We start from the raw sequence: 18,030 nt of genomic DNA, 5'->3' as shown, positions 1-18,030 counted from the left end.
ATTTGAGCCTTTAGTGATAGTGCTGGATTAATGAGTATCCCCAGGCTGCGAACCTGGTCCTTTAGGAGGAGTGCAAGCCCATCTAGAACAGGCTGAATATCATTCACCTGAACCACCGACCAACTGTACTGTCTTGTCTGGATTGAGTCTCTGCTTGTTCATCCTCATCCAGTCCATTACTGCGTCCAGGCACTGATTCAGGACAGTCACTGCCTCACCTGCATCTGATTAAAAAGAGATACAACTGAGTATCATCCACATACTGATGACACCTCAGGCCAAATCTCCTGAGCTTTGATGACCTCTCCCAGCAGTTTAATGTAGAACTTAAACAGCATAGGTGAATAAATGGAACCTGCGTAACTCCAAAGCACAACTGCCAAGCAGTCGTCCCCCAGCACCCACCTCTTGGAAACAGGCCTCAAGGTATTTATGGAACACCTCCAAGCAGTGCCTCCCACACCCAACTTAGCCAGCCTATCCAAAAGGATAGCATAGTCAGTGGTATTGAAAGCCACTGAGAGATCCAAGAGAATTGACCAGGTTGCACTCCCCCGTGTCTTTCTACAGGTCATCCCATGGGGCAACCAAAGCAGTTTCTGTTCCAAAGCTGTTTGGAGGATCATTTGAATTGGATTTAACTCTGTTCTTAAATTCTTGTCATTTCAGATACTGAGCAAATCCGAGAAACTCTGCGGAGAGGTCTTGAGATTAACAGTAAACCTGTTCTGCCACCAATCAATGCTCAGAAACAGAATGGATTGAACAACGACAAAGCACCGTAAGTTTAGTTTTGTCTTTGGATCTTGAGATGAAGGAGGCCAGAGCTATGCTTCAATGCAGGGAAGACAGATCCTGTGCACAGGCTCATGATCTAGGGAAGAGACTGTGACACAGGAGTAGGGCACCATGCATGCCAATGTACTTTAGGCCTGTTCAGAATGTTTTGGGCTTTTGCCCAAAATTTAATAATCCTAGGTATGCATTGGGTATCCAAGACATTATCAGACTGGCAAAGCATAACTAAGAACTAAAACTCAGGCCAGACAGGAGCATAGTTACAAGTGGCTTAGCTAAATGGGTTAAACAAACAGGCTCTCTGCAGAGCATCACTAGGAGATCTTATCAGTGGGCAGGCTGGATATATCCATGTCTAATTACAGGCTGCAGTCCAGTGGAAGAAGGAAGTGAGTGCATTTGTGATCTGTCATTGTTTCAGTTATAAATTGTATTTGACATGTTTTATATTCTTCTTGCTTTTTGTCAGTTATATACATGACATTAAACCAGCATAAGATGCTATTTAGAACATTTTGGAAACTCTGATGTAAAGGAAGGATTTGAAATACTGAGCCCACTCAGTGAAGAACAGTTACTTTATAAAGTTCCACCGGGGCTGCCTTTGTTTGCATTGTCAGGGGCCATGCCACTGCAAGAATTAGCAGTATCTTTCTCTTGCAAGAGGCTGACTCTCCTATTTAGTGATAGAACCAGGAAACGTGGTTTTACTCAATACCTTTGATCCACAAGAGAGGAGCTGGTTCACCCTCCAGCATTGGGATCTCTTTGTGTTTAACAAGTTTGTCCTCATCAAGTCCTAGATGTATCGTTGCCAGAAATGTTGCCCTGCTTGAATGGCTTATGTCCTTAGAGCTGAAAAAAGAGTACCTTCACATTACAATCAAAGACCATGTGAAGTTTCAGCTCTGTACTGTTGTGCTTCACTCTTGGCATTGAGCACTTTCTCAGAATTCATGGTAGTGATGCTATGGCTCATCTACAGCAGCTGCAAAACATTGATATTTTCCTTTCTTTAGATGTATGACTCCTGCAGGCCCATGAGTCTTAGTCTGAACTCTAGATGCACAAATCTCAGCTCCTACATCAATCCCACCTGGAAAAAAAATGCAAAGATTCCATTGTATCAGGTCTCTGCTGGATTCCTGATGTGGAAGTACATTTTCCTCTTATTGGACTTTGACCTTCAGAGGAATATGAGTCACTGTCCATAAGACTGGCCTGTCCTATGCAGAAATAATTGATGCTTATGGCCACCCTGCCTCTGTTGCAGTTTTACATACAATGTTGCATACATGCCTGTTCAACTTGTGGTTTATACCCCCTCACACAGATACCCTGGTATCATTGTTGTGGATCCCACAAGGAGTCTGCATCCCTTCAGAGGTTGGCAGGATCTGGGGCATGTCCAAATGCCTCACCATTCCATTCAGAACAGCCACAAGTGGCTCTAATAAGAAATCTGTGAGAATGCAGGGTGCCCATTACAGAGGCAGCTGTGCCTTGCGGGGCTCTGAAATCTTAAGATAGCTTTCTGAAGCTAAGAGCTGTGAGGTGAACGTTGAGGCCTTTGAACCAATTCCACAAATACATTGTACATTGGTGGTAGTCTACAATACAATGAAAATACTCTGTCTGAACAAGCAAGGAGATGTGGGAGGCTATGGTGAAATGGGTTGTAAGAGTCCAAGAAGTGTGCCTTCTTTCCATTACATGCTCTTTCCACACTGCATTTTTGTTGAGCCTTTATTTTGCATGGACCAGTAGCACAGATTATTGGAAGAATTACCAGCTCTTCGATTGGTTTTGCCAGTAGCAAGAAAGTATCCAGTACCTTGTCAGACTGTCTGCTCCCAGTAAAAGTGCACTCGGTGCAAGTCAGAACATCTTCTGTTGCTTCCTCCTAAGGCAAACGCCTATGCCTAACAGACATTTCAGGGAAGCAGCACAGTTGTCTGCCTTGATCTTAAGGCACTACACTGTAGTCCTCTGTGCCTAAATAGGATACAGCAGTAGAAAAGGCAACTATTTTACTGACACATTCCTCTTTGTAAACCAGATTGCTAGTCTTCCATATCTAAGATTGCACTTGGATCATAAAGAAAACGACTTATCTGCAGTTTTCTTTGCCTGAATTAGAATTCTGTACACTTGTTTCCACCCACCTTCCTGTAGGAACGTAGCTGGCTTGACCTGAATCAAAGCTCACTGACTTTGGGAAGCCGTTGTCCTCTCTCATCTTGTGTCCCTAAACAAGTGTGGGATGTACGTGTGTGTGGACTCGGTGCAATTGTGATCCTTTGTGTGTGTGACTGCACAAAATACTATTCAGAGAACCGCCCCCCCTCCTGCTTTCCTAAAGTAGTCTTAGATCGCCATCTGTTGTTTGATTAATAAACTGCAGGGTATTCTGGTTTGGGCTGGAGATGGCTAATTTGAGTGCATGGGTTGTTGATTCTTCAGATGTTCAAAGAGCTTCCTCTAAATTGAGGGTTGTTACTTTTGCCATCTGGCTTGTATATTTTTCTGACTGCTTTGATAGTAGCACTAATGCTTAAAACAGTCCTGTAAGAGGGGCCAGTATTACAAATAGTGGTGGGCAGCTGAGAAATAGTGGCTTGTTTCAGGCCACCCAGGTAGAACATGGCTGAGTTGAGACTTGATCTGTGAATTTCTAGTTTATAGAATTACCTATTTTATGCTAGCTCTTCTAGTCTGCTAAGCAGGAACATTTCACTTGGTGCTTTCTTTCTTTCTTTCTTTCTTTCTTTCTTTCTTTCTTTCTTTCTTTCTTTCTTTCTTTCTTTCTTCTTTGCCAAGCTGGTTCAGAGTTTGTTTAGGTAATGCATGCAAGATAACAGTATTGTGCAGTTGTGAAAATAAAAAGGGTGGTGGCTAGAGTAGATGTGGATCTAAGAAACCTGGATTTGAGTCTTGCCTCTAATATTGACTTAATTTGTGATCTCGGGCAAGACCTGCTCTATGTCTCAACTTCCTGTCTGATGGATGGGGATCATAATATAGCCTTGTAACTTACTACTCATCAAAGTAGTAAGTGCCTCAGTCAGAGGCAGTTCCTCTTGGGTGAGGAAGAACTGGCAAGCTATAGGAAAGTCAAGTAAGCTTTGCATTAAGTCAGCTGGAATCAGAACTTGAGAGAAAGGCCAGACTGGCCACTGCTTTGTTGGGTGCTGCATCAGTCCTTTTATATTCATTCTGCCTTTAAATACTACTGGCCTCTTAAGGCAGAAGGAAGTCAGTGGTGGCATGATGATTTTTGCTATTTCTCCTGGTGCTGAAGGAAATGACAGAGAATCCTTCTCTATGCCCATTTTCCTGCAACTGGAAGCACAGGAATAGTTTCACTGCCACTTTCCCTGGAGCCAAGGCAGACCGATTGGGAAATCTTTTCCTCAGCTCAGCATGGCTTTCCATGGCAGCTAGAGACCCAGCAGACAGATCCACTTCTTTGCACCCATGAGGAAGGGGAGGCTCTGTTCAGTGGGCAGCTGAGCATGAAGATGGATCTTTCTGCCCCTTTCTTTGAACCTGGGGTTCTTTTACATGTGAGGGAGTAGATGGCTGGAGAAGAGCAAAAGACTGGAGCCAAGGGTGGTTCAATCAACTCTTGAATAATTTGTTTCAGGGCTATAGCCTATGAAGATAGGCTATGGTGGCCTATCTTCTTGCAGTATTATGTAAAATGCCTTATAAGAAGTGCTGTATGAAAGACAAAGAGACTGTCTAGACAAGGCAAGTGATATATGGATTAACATGTGCACTAAAATTTATACAGCTAATCAGTTACCAATCAATTGAGTTTATCTCAAAAGAAAGTTCTTAAAAGGAACAGACTTGTCTGAGTACTTTCACTGCATCACTTGAGTAAAGAAGCTTCTGGTATCCTCATTTTTTAATTATTTAAAAGTGTGTGTCTTCTGCAATTTCTCATACACTTGATCTGAAGCATCTGGTGCTCTGCCATAGTGTGCTGGACCTGACCTTTTGGGTTGGCCCAACCTAGTAGTATAGGTATTGGGTCTATAAACTTCAAGCTGACTACAGGATCACCACTGGAGAACTATATATTATGTTGTGTGTGGTCCTAAACCCTTCAAAGCGTATTAAGGTACAAAGGATTATTGCAGTCTCTGAAAAGGCATGGTTATTGCTGCCTCTGATGTAGCGTCTTCTCTCGCCTAATAATTGGAAACACTGCCCGTGGACATGTTTCCCAAAATTACATTTTTGTTCATAGGCCCCCTTGATTTGGTATGTATGCCTGCAGGCAAAGGGTGTGTCTAGCTAACGTGCAGGAAGCGGAGGCAGATTGGCCACAGGGAAGAGTAAGTACTTTTATTAACAACCTAGAATAGGAATTCTTAAACGGTGTTATGTTAAGCCTCCCAAATAGCTTGATCCCGAGCTTATTTCACTAGCAAATAAGTGTTTGAGATGGGGCATATGCACTTCTTCCAGTGCAGCATCACAAACATGATTTGTCAATGTTGCAAAACCAGCACCGACATTTAGAACTGGGATCTCATTAAGGGAAATAATATTTGAGCCTACTCAAATGCAGTTAGAACAAATAGCTTAGGTGGCCATGCATACCTTAGAAGCTTGCTCATGGAACACCAAACAGGCCTACAGTGTAAAAATGCAAAATGTATAATATTGGGGGTGAAAATAAAATTTTAGTTAGGTGAAAGATTTTATCCAAAGAGACCAATGATAGAAACACAAAATCTGTTTGACCTATTCATTGTGTCCTTAATGTAAAGTTGCTCTTTCTAGACTACCTGTTTACTCCTGAAAGCTATAAAGGCTCTGCAATGAATGCCATGTACGAAGCAGTTACTGTGAATTTGGCTTTTCTTTTACAAGAATTGAATACTTACATTTTGTGCAGGAAACAGCTGTTGGAATCTCTCCAGGAGCCCTGAGAATTGATACTAATTGGCATCAAATGATACAGATTACAGCCACGCAACTCTAATGTGGCAAGAGGACCAAAGGTAGTTGCAGGTGTGTGCATGTGACCATGGTATGCTTTGACCAGTCGCTTCCTCAGGCGTTTTGTCCTATAGTAAAGATGAGATAAGGCTGCAGTTTGTGGTTTTGCTGCAGATTACTGGTTTGGCCAACGCTGCTGCACAAGCCCAGCTTTTGAAATCTAATATAGCTGCAGCTAACAGCACTGCGGCTAACAGCGCTGTTGTTCATCTCAATTCACAAGATTTAGAAACCAATTCAGCCTGTTGGTAAGAACAGAAGATGGGGGAAGAAATAGTTGAAAGTCAGCAAAAGTCACCTTGGTAACTGCTGCATTACACTTGCTCAGAATGAAGAGACTTCAAACATGACTACAAACAGCTTTAAAGAAACAAAAAGAATTTAATCATCTAAAGAATTAATCTGACAACTGCCCACACTTACACCTCCCACAATCCTTCAATCACTTGGGAGTGAGCTTTAATCTCAGATTCCCCTCCAGTTCCATAAAATGCTAGATTTGCAGTCTTCAAACTGGGGCATTTCCGGCACACTGCTCTCATTCAAATGCTCTCCCTCTCCTAACACAGCAGCCCTGGCTTTTGTCAGTTTTTTGTTTTTTTTTTCCTGGATGCAAACTGAGAAGCATGAATTATTTGTGTTGGTTGGATAAAGCATTCAGCCTTTTGGAGATGTTTGCAACATCTTTATGTGCTAGTTAGTAAAACCTTAACCATAAAAATGAAAACTTACACCACTTTTTGCTAAAGGTTAAGGGAGAGGTGAAAAAAGACAAGATGAAAAATGACCACAAACATGAAAATACAGATACTTAGAAACAATAGCCTCTAAGCTGTCCTTTACATCTACACTTTGCAGACAAAAGAAGGGTGTGTGTGTGTATGAGAGAGGGTGGGGAGAGAGAGGGAGGGAGAGAGAGAAGAAAGAGAGGGAGGGAGGGAGTGTGTGGGGGTGGGGGAGAGTAGACGGGCCAGGAATTCCATCATTCCCTCATGTTGGTTGTCCTTTCCAAGGGCTTGACATGCTGCAGGAATGTGAAAATCTCCTGCAAGCTTGGTTCTTTATTCAACTAAGCAAAGGTTATTAAAAATCTAATATGTGGGTGGCCCTGCCAGTCCCCTCCCATTCTTTAGAGTTGGCAAGGCAAAGGGAAGAGCTTGTATTCCAGACACAAAGTAGATGGAGAGCTTTAAGTTTCCAGGGTCACATAGTAAAGAAAATCTCCCGGTGTTGAGAACCAGAGCCAGCAGGCTTGGTTGTAGGTGAGTTTACAGGAACTCATTCCAAGGCCTTTACATAATCTTGTCTGGAGAAGACACTCAGCAGGATGTATGTGGTCAAGCCAGGAAATGAGGCAGGATGAAGTTCAGGGTAGAGGAACAGAATCCTGGAATAGCAGACCAAGCAAGACTTGGAACAGGAAATCGGGGCGGCAGCAAGAGAAGCAAAAGACTCGAAGGCTCAATCCATTTAAATCTGGAACTGCTTTGGTCATTGTTCTGAGGAAGCAGCTACGTAATATCCTTGCTTACACTAACAGTCTTTTTTTGTAAAATCTGAGAATCAACTTGGGGGGTTAACTATATTTTTAGATCATGATCAAATATGGGGCGGGGGGTGGGGCGGAGCACCACTGTTGGTACCTGTGCAGCCTTACTATTGTTAAGCTGTCTTCTGGTCCTGCAAAGGCACTTTTATACAATATGCTATCAACATAGGATATTTTGTGGTCCCATTTCTAGCTAATCTTGACCCACAGCACCTCCCTTCTTGACAAGATGGCATTTGCATTGCCAGTCACTGCTCCTTGTGTCCATTTATGCAGTACCACTCTTGCAAAAACTGTGTAGCAAATTATTGATTCTAGAATTGACAGAGAAGGGGGCTGTTAACACTAGTGCCATCTATGTTGAGAACAATTCATTCTGGGGTGTTTGGGTGGCAAAATAAGGTGGTCTGGCAAGCTCAAATAAAAAGGTCTGGCCATAAATGAGCACAGTTATTTCCTCTGTGGTCTAAAATTCTAGCAATAGATTCGGGTTCTTTCAGCAGCAAATCACAAGCAAAATCATAATGAAGATACACTCTTCCTTAATCATAAGAACATTGCAATAGACCTATCATGTACTACTACTGCTTTAAGAATACAACTATACAGGTCGCATCCTTTTTGCACTATTGTAAAGGCCCAGAGTATAGGCATGAATTTTGCTGCCTCATTTTTAATATTATGACTACCTTCTCTCATTGTTAATGTGTGGCTTGGTAGTCTAGGAATATGATTACGGCTTAAGTTGCAAGAAGTTCCAGGTTCCAGATAAGTCCTTAAGGAAAAATTGGGTGATGACGTGAAAGTGACAGGAGCCTTGGGGGAAAGTGGCCACATCATCTTGTAGTTCATTATCAGAGAGTGGGAAAACAAGGGGACCTCAGATATGTACCCTGGATTTCAGGAAGGTTGTCTTTAATGAGCCTGAAGAGAAATTAGGTAGGTTCCAATGGCTAGAAATTCTAAAGGCGAAAAGAGTCAGAGAGATGAGAGATTCTAGAAAGTGAGACATTGAAATAAACATGGTAGACCTCTAAAGAAATAAGTGTGGATACTTTGGTTGCTTTCTAGATAGCCGAGAAGCAAAAAGGAAATGTATAGGAAATGGAAGGAGGGGCATATAACCAAGGAAGAGTATAGAAGGATGGCCCAATTATTTATGGGTGGTGTCAGGAAAATTAAAGCTCAGAATGAACTGAGGTTTTTGGGGGATGCCAAAAATAATACTAAAAATGGATTTTACAGATATGTCCAGAACAAGAGGAAGGTCAAGAAAGTGGTGGTAGGACTTTTGCTTGAAGAAGGTGGTACGATAGTAACAGATGACAGAAGGAAGACAGAGTGACTTAACACCGATTTTGCATTTGTCTTTTCTCACAAGGGAATTGTGGTTAAAGTAGGCAACAGATGCATTCATGGAGAGGAAGGAATCGTGCCTCAGTATATGTAAAGAGAGAGAGTACCCTGCTACTTTAAATGAACCCTGCTATCTGGAACGTCTGAAGTCGTAGAACATGCATAAAGTGTCAGAAGACTGGAGACAGGGACATTATTTGCTTTTCTGCAAGAAGGGGGAAAAGGAGGAGCTGGGTACAGATAGGCCAGGTTGACATCTATACCTGGAAATCCTAGGACAGATTATTAAACAGTTGTTCTGTAAGTGCTTTAAAAAGAACTTGGTGATTTCTAGGAGCCAGTATACGTTTGTCAAGAGCAAGTCTGCCAAACTAATCTTATTTCCTTTTTGGCTAGAGATATTAGTTCAGTAGATCATGGGAACACCATGGACATGACATACCTTGATTTCAGCAAAGCATTTGACTAAGTCTCCCATTATATCCTTGTTGACATAAAATGCAGGCTAGGTGACACCACTGACAGGTGAATTCACAGTTGGTTAAAATACTGTACCCAATGGATGCTCATTAATGGGATCAAGTGGAGTGTCACATGGTTTTTGTCCTGGGCCCTGTGCTGTTCAACGCTGTAATAAATGACCTGGATGGAGGATTAGAGGGATGTTTATCAAATTTGTAGACAACACGAAATTGAGAGGGATAGCTAACAACTTAGAAGACAATCAGTATTTAAAATGATGTGAACAGACTCAAACATTGGGTCAAAACCAATAAGACTCAGCAGAGTCCTAATAAGAGATGGTTGAAGGAGTTGAGTTTATTTAGCCTAGAGAAGAGAAAACTTAAGCCATGGAATATCATAGCAGTCTTCAAATATCTGAAGGGCTGTCACACTGAAAATGGTATCTTCTTGTTCTCTTTTGCATCTGAGGGCAGCAGTTGAAATTACAAGGAACCAGATTTGGGCTAGATAATAATTTCCTGATTGTAAGAGCAATTTCACAATGGAACAGTAAGCCTTGTGCAGTGCTGGGCTTTCCTTCTCCAGGGGTTTTCATCCATTAGGGATGTTGTAGCAGTTTCCCACACTGAGCAGGAACTAGACTAGGAGGCCTCTAACCTCCCTTCTGATTCTGAATTTCTGTGACTAAATTGCAGAGTAAAGGCTACTTGGCTAATTTCCTTCTGAACTTATAACTTGTGAATGTACACTTTGATATTCTTCTAGTGACAATTCCCATGGCTTTAGAAGTTTGGTATCAATTTGTGGGTGGCAAGTTAATTTTTCTGTAGCTTAAAGTAAATGAAAGATGAAGCAAGGTTCATTTAAAAGCCAATTGTACATACATCTTTTGGTCTAAAGGAACTGGACTGTAAAATGCATTCATCAGAGTCTGCTCCGCAACATTTTTTCCTAGGCCCTCAGCTATGCAGCTCTGAGTCCTATCTTGATGGGAACATTTGAGGAAAGTAAAAAATGCATTTGCAACTTGCCTTTGTATGTGTGGAGGAAAGATCAACCTAAATTGTCCTATGACCCATATAACAGCAGTTCTGTGACTCACTGGTTAATTGGTTCCAGCCCACCATTTCAGAAGACTTCTAAGGGTGGTTCCCTTCCGCTGCACTCCTGGCCAGGGTTCCCTCAGATGAAATCTGTTGGGTTTCTGTCCAGATTATTCCTTACCATTTGTGGGGGAGATCTCGTCCTCTCTAAAGTGACAGCCTTCAACAACTGAGAGAAGGAAGAACAGAGAGAAGGTTCTTAAAGCAAGCAATCTGCTTGAAATGGAGACCAATTAATGTTCAATCTTATGTTACAAGACCTGCAATCTGGTTCTAAATTCTGTAAGACCAGAGCCCTGGGAGGAGAGTTGTGCTAGCGAGCATGAATTGTCCCCTTTGCTAAGCAGGGTCTATCTGATTCGCATTTGGATGGGTGACTACATATGACTGCTGTAAGATATTCTCCTTAGGGAATGGGGCCATAGCTGAGTGGAAGAGTCTCTGCTTGCATGCAAAAGGTCCCAGGTTGCCAAGCCATCCCCAGGTTGGGCTGGGAGAGACTCGAGCCTGTAACCTTGGGAGCCACTGCCAATTATTGCAGACAATACTGAACTAGATGACCAATGGTCTGACTTCGTATAAGGCAGTTTCCTATGTTCCCAGTTCAAACATTGCTGTTGAATTATCTCTGGGCATGTTTGCATATGTTTAACTTCCACATTTTAGTGTGGCTGCAAAGTGTGACCCCTTTTTTACTTTGTTTCTTTTCCTTGTTGCATCAAGCAAATGAGTTCTGTGTGTTTTGGTGGTGATGGCTTGTTTTTGGTTTTGTTACAAAACTGAGCAAGTTGGATGGTAATTAGACCATGTGAGGTGACAAATAGAGGTCTGTGGCCAGCAAAGGCTGCTTGGAATTTACATTGACATATCCGTTGATTCATCCAACCCCACTCCAAGCACTTAAGACTCCACTAAGAGACATTTTAGTTTCTGTTTAGTAGAAACGGCCTTCATTATCTGAGATTGTGTATTCGTTAAGATTGAACTTTGATGACAGTCTCAAACTCTCAGTTTTTCCAGTTCCACAGAAATAATTGTTTCTAACTTGAAAATCAGTATTCTGGTGCAGTTACATCCATTGCATAGGATACAAATTCAGTATTCTGATGCAGTTGCATAGGATGGATGGACACATACGCACACCCTTCTGGTCTTGGTTGCATTTAAACGTTATTTTGCTTTTTGCTTCTTTTCCGTAATGTTTTAATTCCTTCCATTTTGTAGGTTATTAGGAGAATATAATTATGAGCCAGAATTGCCCATCAATATAAATTATGACTTGCTGGAATATGAGGGTGAAAAGATTTAGATCGAGATCCATAAGAATGGGTAATGTGCCTGTGCAGAACCCATGTGGCAGCATGCTGCAACTCGAGGCAACCAAGCCCTGCCTACACACCTTCAGCATGCTATTTAAAGGTGGGCTGGGCACCATGTTCTTCAGTTCTTTTTCAACCGCCATTGCGTGCAGTCCTCAGGCTGTCGCTCCTTGTCAGATTAGTTCTTCTTTTTCTAAGTTTATCTGCAAAATATTTAATGGAGGGATTATTGGCTTTGATACGGCTCTCATAATACTCTGGTGTTAATTGTGTGGAATGGCTTTCGAACTTCCCTGTCATTATTTCTGAAATAGGAACAGACTTAGACAATGGATTAGATCACCCCTAAAACAGCTGAGGAGAAACAGACCTTCAAGAGATGCACTGGCTGTAACGCCATTCTCCCTTCAAAGGATTTCCACGACTTGTGCTTAATCTGCTTGGGGGAAGAGCACAATGTTGCCTAATGCCATATTTGCCTGTCCTTCTCTAAACAAATGAGGAAAAACCAGGCTTTACAGCTTCGTGCTGCTATTTATGATGAGGTGCTAAGTCCCTCAAAGTCAATGGAACCCTGCCCTTCAGCCTCGACCTCAAAGACTTCGACTCCAATGCATTCTCATACAAGGCCTCAATCTTCAACATCAAGTTCTGCATTGGCTTCTTACCAGATACCGAAACTCTCATTGAAGACCACACCGGAAAGTTTGAAAGCAAGAGAAAACACTCATGCTTGGAAGACCCTCATTCTACCCATAAATAACAAAAATCTAAGACAGTAGATCTGATAAAGGAAAGAACACCATCTCCTTCTGAGCTCCAACACCTACCTTTGAGACCATCCACAGTCGAACTTGAAAGCAACAAACATCATTGGACATCGAAGGCTTCGACTTCAAAGGATACTGAACGTTCAAAAACCATCGACACCCAGACTGTTGACGTCGAGAGCCCGCTCTCTTTTTCCTGCACTGACACCGATAGATTCATCCCCTCCATCAGCGCCTGCTGATCAACACTGAGAGAAGCCATCAATATTGACTCAAGCTACTACAACACTGAAAACTTGACCTCTTGGGTCGTTGTTGAATGCATCTGTTCTGTCGGCATTGAGGCTAGTGACCCTTAGATGCCAGACAGAAATGCCAACCTTCGACATCGAAGAAGAAGACGACAGAGAGGCAGTGTTGTATACTACAAAAGCACACACTTTACTGTCGATCTTAGATTCTAACTCCAGAACCCCCTCAGTTTCGACATTCAAGAGTTTTCCTCAAACTTCAGAAATAGGGACCCCGAGGGAATCAACAACTAGGCAACCCCTGACCCAAAGGGCAACGGATACACTCACAGCAGCACACTTGGCATCCTCACCATGGCATACCTGCGGTTTTACACATTCCTCTGCTGCAGGGGAATTGGGAACTAGGTCCCCTGGCTTCCCCTATGAGTTCCAAAAAGAGCTACCTTGGAAATAATGTCAAACAAGATCTTGCTCTCTGCCAGCTATGGTGATAGCCCCAATTCAGGCCATGCCTGTGCCTTGCCTGTACTTCCAGTCATCACTAGAGTGGCACTATGGAAGGAGTTACAGAACTCTATGGATGTCCTCTCCCCTGAAGAATTTAAAAGAAAGTCCCAAGAGACTCTGGCTAAGTCAGCTGCACTTACCAGACAACAATTAAGTTTGGCCAAACAGTTGGCTGAGTCGGAGTCCCACTCTTTGATAGCAGGCACACATAGCTTTGCTCGACAAATCTATATGGAGACATGAAAGAACAGATTGAGGGGTTACTTTTCGACAGGAAAGCTTATTCAGTGAAAATATAGACTCCACCATCAAGAAGATGAAAAAGTCAAAATTCACAGCTAAAACCTTTACTACGACACCCACCTCTTCCTATGGCTCCAGATACCACCAGTACTTGAAACAAAAATCCACATTCAAACAACAAGAGTGTCAGGATTTTAGGAGACAGTATCAGCCCTACAAAGGTCCTTTCCATGGCAAGGGAAAGCAAAACCAGTCTCAATGCACTAAACAACCTGAACCTCAGAAGCACCTTTTGAGGGTTGGGACCACCCATTGTCCCTACTAGACTACTCCCTTCTTTCGTCATCAGGGGCCACAACACCTTGGCAAGTGAGCAACCATCTCTCTCCCTCTCCCACTCTATCCTCCTACCAACATCAAAGTGGCACGCCATGCCCTCGCATGGCACAACATAACATCGGACCACTGGGTTCTGAAGATCATATCCTCCTGTATTGAAGGAGTTACACTGGCTGCCAATATGTTTCTGGGCAAAATACAAGGTGTTAGTTATAACCTATAAAGCCCTAAACAGCTTGGGCCCTGGGCATTTAAAAGAACGTCTTCCCCACCGCCCATTGAACCCCACCGCCCATTGAGATCATCAGGAGAGGTCTGTCTGCATTTGCCACCGGCTTGTCTGGTGATTACTCAAGGACGGGCCTTCTCCGTTGCTGCCCGGAGGCTTTGGAATGCGCTCCCTAGTGAAATAAGAGCCTCCCCATCTCTAACAATTAAGAATAAGAGCCTCCCCCATCTCTGACAATTTTTTAAAAGTCTTAAAGATAAAGATGTTCACCCAGGCTTTTAACTGATACTGTTTTGATGTTGCTTTAGAATATTGTTTTAAAATTTTTAAATTGTCATATTTTAAATTTCTTGTTTTTTGTTTTTAACTAATGTTTTAATTTTGTTTTTATTTTGTTGTAAACCACCCAGAGATGTAAGTTTGGGGCGGTATAAAAATATGTTAAATAAATAAATAAATATCTTCAGATTATGCAACAGAGTTCAGAACAACCCTGAAGTTTACATGGATGAGGTTCACACAACACCCCCAAGCATTATTGGAAGAAGTGAAGGAACTCCTAGCCAAATGGGCTATTGCCCCAGTACAGTGGGTGCATAGACAGAAAGGTTTCTACTCCCGGTATTTCTTGATCCCGAAGAGAGGTGGCGACATACTGCCTATTATGGATCTTTTTTACCTGGACAAATTAATCCATGTGAGAAAATTCCACATGATAGTGTTACAAGAAAACCTACCTCTTCTATATCAAGAGAACTGGCTGGTGACACTGGATCTCAAGGATGCTTATTTCCACGTTGGCATCAGGGAACATTACAAAGTATCTCAGGTTTGCAGTAGGAAGTCAAGTGGGACTTGACAGTAGGACACACAGTAGGACACACAGTCTTACCCTTCAGACTTGCCACTGCCCATGGGGTATTTACAAAATACCACGGGGTATTTACAAAAATGCAGTGATAGCTTACCTTCAGACACAAGGTATATTGGTCTATGCTTACCTGGACGACTGCCTTCTGACTTACTACATTGGAGCTGTCCTAGACACAAAACCCAAAAAGGCATACTTACCTCAAGAATGCTTCCAGTGTGTCAGGGACTTGGTTCTCCATGTCCAGCAGCATCCATCTCAATTGGCCCAACTCATTCAAAGACTTCTAGGTCTGATGGTATCCTGTTACACACTGGTGCGATATGCTCGGTTAAAGATGCGCAAATTGCAACTATGGTTTCTGTCGGACTTCCACCCAAAAGTTGGTCGACAGAACCTACGGCAAGTGATCCCAGATCAAATCCTTCACGCACTTACCTGCTGTTCAATGAGCAGGAATCTGCTGGAAGGGGTTTCTTTCCAAATAATGACTCTTTCTATCTGGCTAACAATGGATGCCCCTCTGCTAGGCTTAGGGGCCCATTGTGGAACTCATCAGATTCAGGGCAAGTGACCTCCCTCCCTCTTCTATAGGAAAAAGTGGTGCAAGTGCAGTTGGACAATGTAGCTCTGGCCTACATCAACCGTCCGGGAGGGACTGTGTCTCAGAGTCTCTGTGCACTCAGCCTGCAACTTTGGCATTGGTACATCCGGCATCAAGTCTACCTATTGGCCATACACATAAAGGGCCTGGACAACATCTTGGAAGATGACTTGAGTTGGATTTTCCTACAACAGCAACAGCACGAGTGGGAAATCAAGATGGATTGCATCACGCCTCTCTTTTCAAGCTGGATGCAACCAACCATAGATCTGTTTGCCACTGCAGAGAACAAAAAATGCACCCGCTTCTGCTCCAAGGCAGTAAACAACCCATTATCACTGGGTGGGGGGACACCTTCCAACTGAACTGGCAAAAGGAAACCCCTTATGTTTCTACTGCAACCCCTGATCAGCCGAGTAGTCGCCTGTCTTCTGGTTACTCCTACATCCTGTATCCTGGTGACTCTATGGTGGCCAAGGCAACCATGGTTTCCGCAGGTACTCAAACTTTCAGGGAACCACTACCACAAATAGTGGATCTGACTTTGGTCAAAGGCAAGGTGCTACATCCAGATGTTCTAATGCTCCACCTAACAGCTTGGCAAATCGACTCCTGAATAAGATCCTCCTCAACCAGACAAAATCTTCTACCAGATGCAATTACAGGAGCAAATGGTTCAGTTTTAGATTTTATGAAGCCACAGAGATGTGCTTCTTTACCTATCAGATCTGAAATCTCAAGGTTTAGCCAACATATCTCTGAGTACACTTAGCTGCATTATTCTCTAAACATCTAAACTTAGAAGGAAATACTCTTTTCACATCCAGAGAGTAAGGCTTTCCTAAAAGGCCTTTTAAACCTGTATCCACCTCTTCACAAACCTGTTGAGCCATGTAGCATATCCCTAGTCCTTTCAACACTAAGAGAAACCCCATTTGAACCTATGAGTCTTGCCTCCATCAGACTGGTGACTTTGAAAACTGCTTTTCTGCTAGCAATAACCACGACTAAATGTGTAAGAGAATTGACGGCTTTGCAGATAGACTTGCCATACCCTAGGATCTATCCCAATAAAGTGCTAATATGAATGGACCCAGATTTTCTTCCTAAAGTACTGTCCAGCTTCCACTTCAACCAGGACATTGTTTTCCCTATATTCTTCAAAGACCCATCAACTCCATTAGAATGGGCAATGCACTCCTTAGATATGTGAAGAGCACTGTTGTACTACTTGGATCGCACTAAGCATTTCAGGTCCACCAAACGCCTCTTTGTTGCATACAAAGGCTCTGTAAAAGGCTCCTGTATTTCTAGACAGAGAATGTCCAGATGGCTAGTGGAACTCATCCTGCTAGCATACAAGACACAGAATGTTCAACCACCAGAAGCAATCAAGGCTCACTTCTTCTTTGCCTATGCTTCTTCAGTTGCACACCTGTTGGGGGTAACCTTCACGGATGTTTGTAAAGCAGCAACTTGGTCCACTGAGTTACCTTTCGTCAAGCATTATGCCATAGACGTGCATCCTACTGCTGAGGTGAGCTTCGGGAGAAGTGTTTTAAAGCGAGTGTTGCAATAGCTACTACTGCACTCCCCTTTACTACTGCACAGCTGCACTCCAGGGGGAGCTAAACACCCATATTTATGGATCTCTATCCAGATAAACAGATTGCTCACCTGTAACTATTGATCTGGCAGAGATCTGTCGATATCCATAACACCCTCCCGGACCACTACTCTTTAGTAGTGCTACGCTATGTGTGTATTGAGTGTATAAGCTATTCTCCTTGGATGATAAACTCACCTGATTCCGGATGATGGTCCTCCATGGCCAGCGTGGTGTAGTGGTTAGAGTGCTGGACTAGGACCAGGGAGACCCGAGTTCAAATCCCCATTCAGCCATGAGACTAGCTGGGTGACTCTGGGCCAGTCACTTCTCTCTCAGCCTAACCTACTTCACAGGATTGTTGTGAGGAGAAACCTAAGTATGTAATACACCGCTCTGGGCTCCTTGGAGGAAGAGCGGAATATAATAGATAGATAGATAGGTGGTCGTCCAAGAACTGAAGAACATGGTGCCCAGCCCATCTTTAAATAGCATGCTGAAGTCATCTAAGCAGGGCTTTGTCACCTTGATGAGCTGCAGCATGCTACTGCGTGGGTCCTACGCAGGCGCATTACCCATTCTTATGGATATCAACAGATCTCTACTAGATCAATAGTTACAGGTGAGCAACCTGTTTATGTGCACACTTAGCAAGAATGGCTGCTTATCAGCCATGTATTTCTGTGCCACTGGTGAAGTGTGGTGGTTTTCTCCTTCCAAGAATGACCAAGCCTTTTTGCTTAGCCATTGTAACTCATGACTGAATATTCTTATTTTCACAGAGTGAATGTAAAACAGGATATTGGTCTTAGGCCCTAAATACACACTACACTTTTCTTTTCCTTAGGAGTCGCAAGGACAGTTTAGAAAGTGAGAGCTCCGCTGCAATTATTCCTCATGAGTTGATTCGTACAAGACAGCTTGAGAGCGTACACCTGAAGTTCAACCAGGAATCAGGAGCATTAATTCCACTTTGTTTAAGGTGAGATAAACTTATACTC

At 42.9% G+C, this 18,030-nt stretch overlaps 1 protein-coding gene across 3 annotated transcripts in view; it reads left to right on the top strand.

Moving 5' to 3' along the window:
• Nucleotides 1-18,030, top strand: part of SUFU (SUFU negative regulator of hedgehog signaling) — a 97,854-nt gene that overhangs the window by 49,726 nt on the left and 30,098 nt on the right. For all 3 annotated transcript variants that reach the window (XM_053312337.1, XM_053312336.1, XM_053312338.1), the window contains exons 8-9: nt 670-781; nt 17,877-18,011. In XM_053312337.1, the coding sequence (XP_053168312.1) occupies nt 670-781; nt 17,877-18,011 (247 nt within the window). The remainder of the gene's footprint in view (nt 1-669; nt 782-17,876; nt 18,012-18,030) is intronic.

This window comes from Hemicordylus capensis, chromosome 3 (assembly GCF_027244095.1).
Source record: "Hemicordylus capensis ecotype Gifberg chromosome 3, rHemCap1.1.pri, whole genome shotgun sequence".
In the NCBI taxonomy this organism is placed as follows: domain Eukaryota; kingdom Metazoa; phylum Chordata; class Lepidosauria; order Squamata; family Cordylidae; genus Hemicordylus; species Hemicordylus capensis.
The sequence above is the reverse complement of the archived record's forward strand: the minus strand, read 5'-3'. Positions and strand labels throughout refer to the sequence as shown.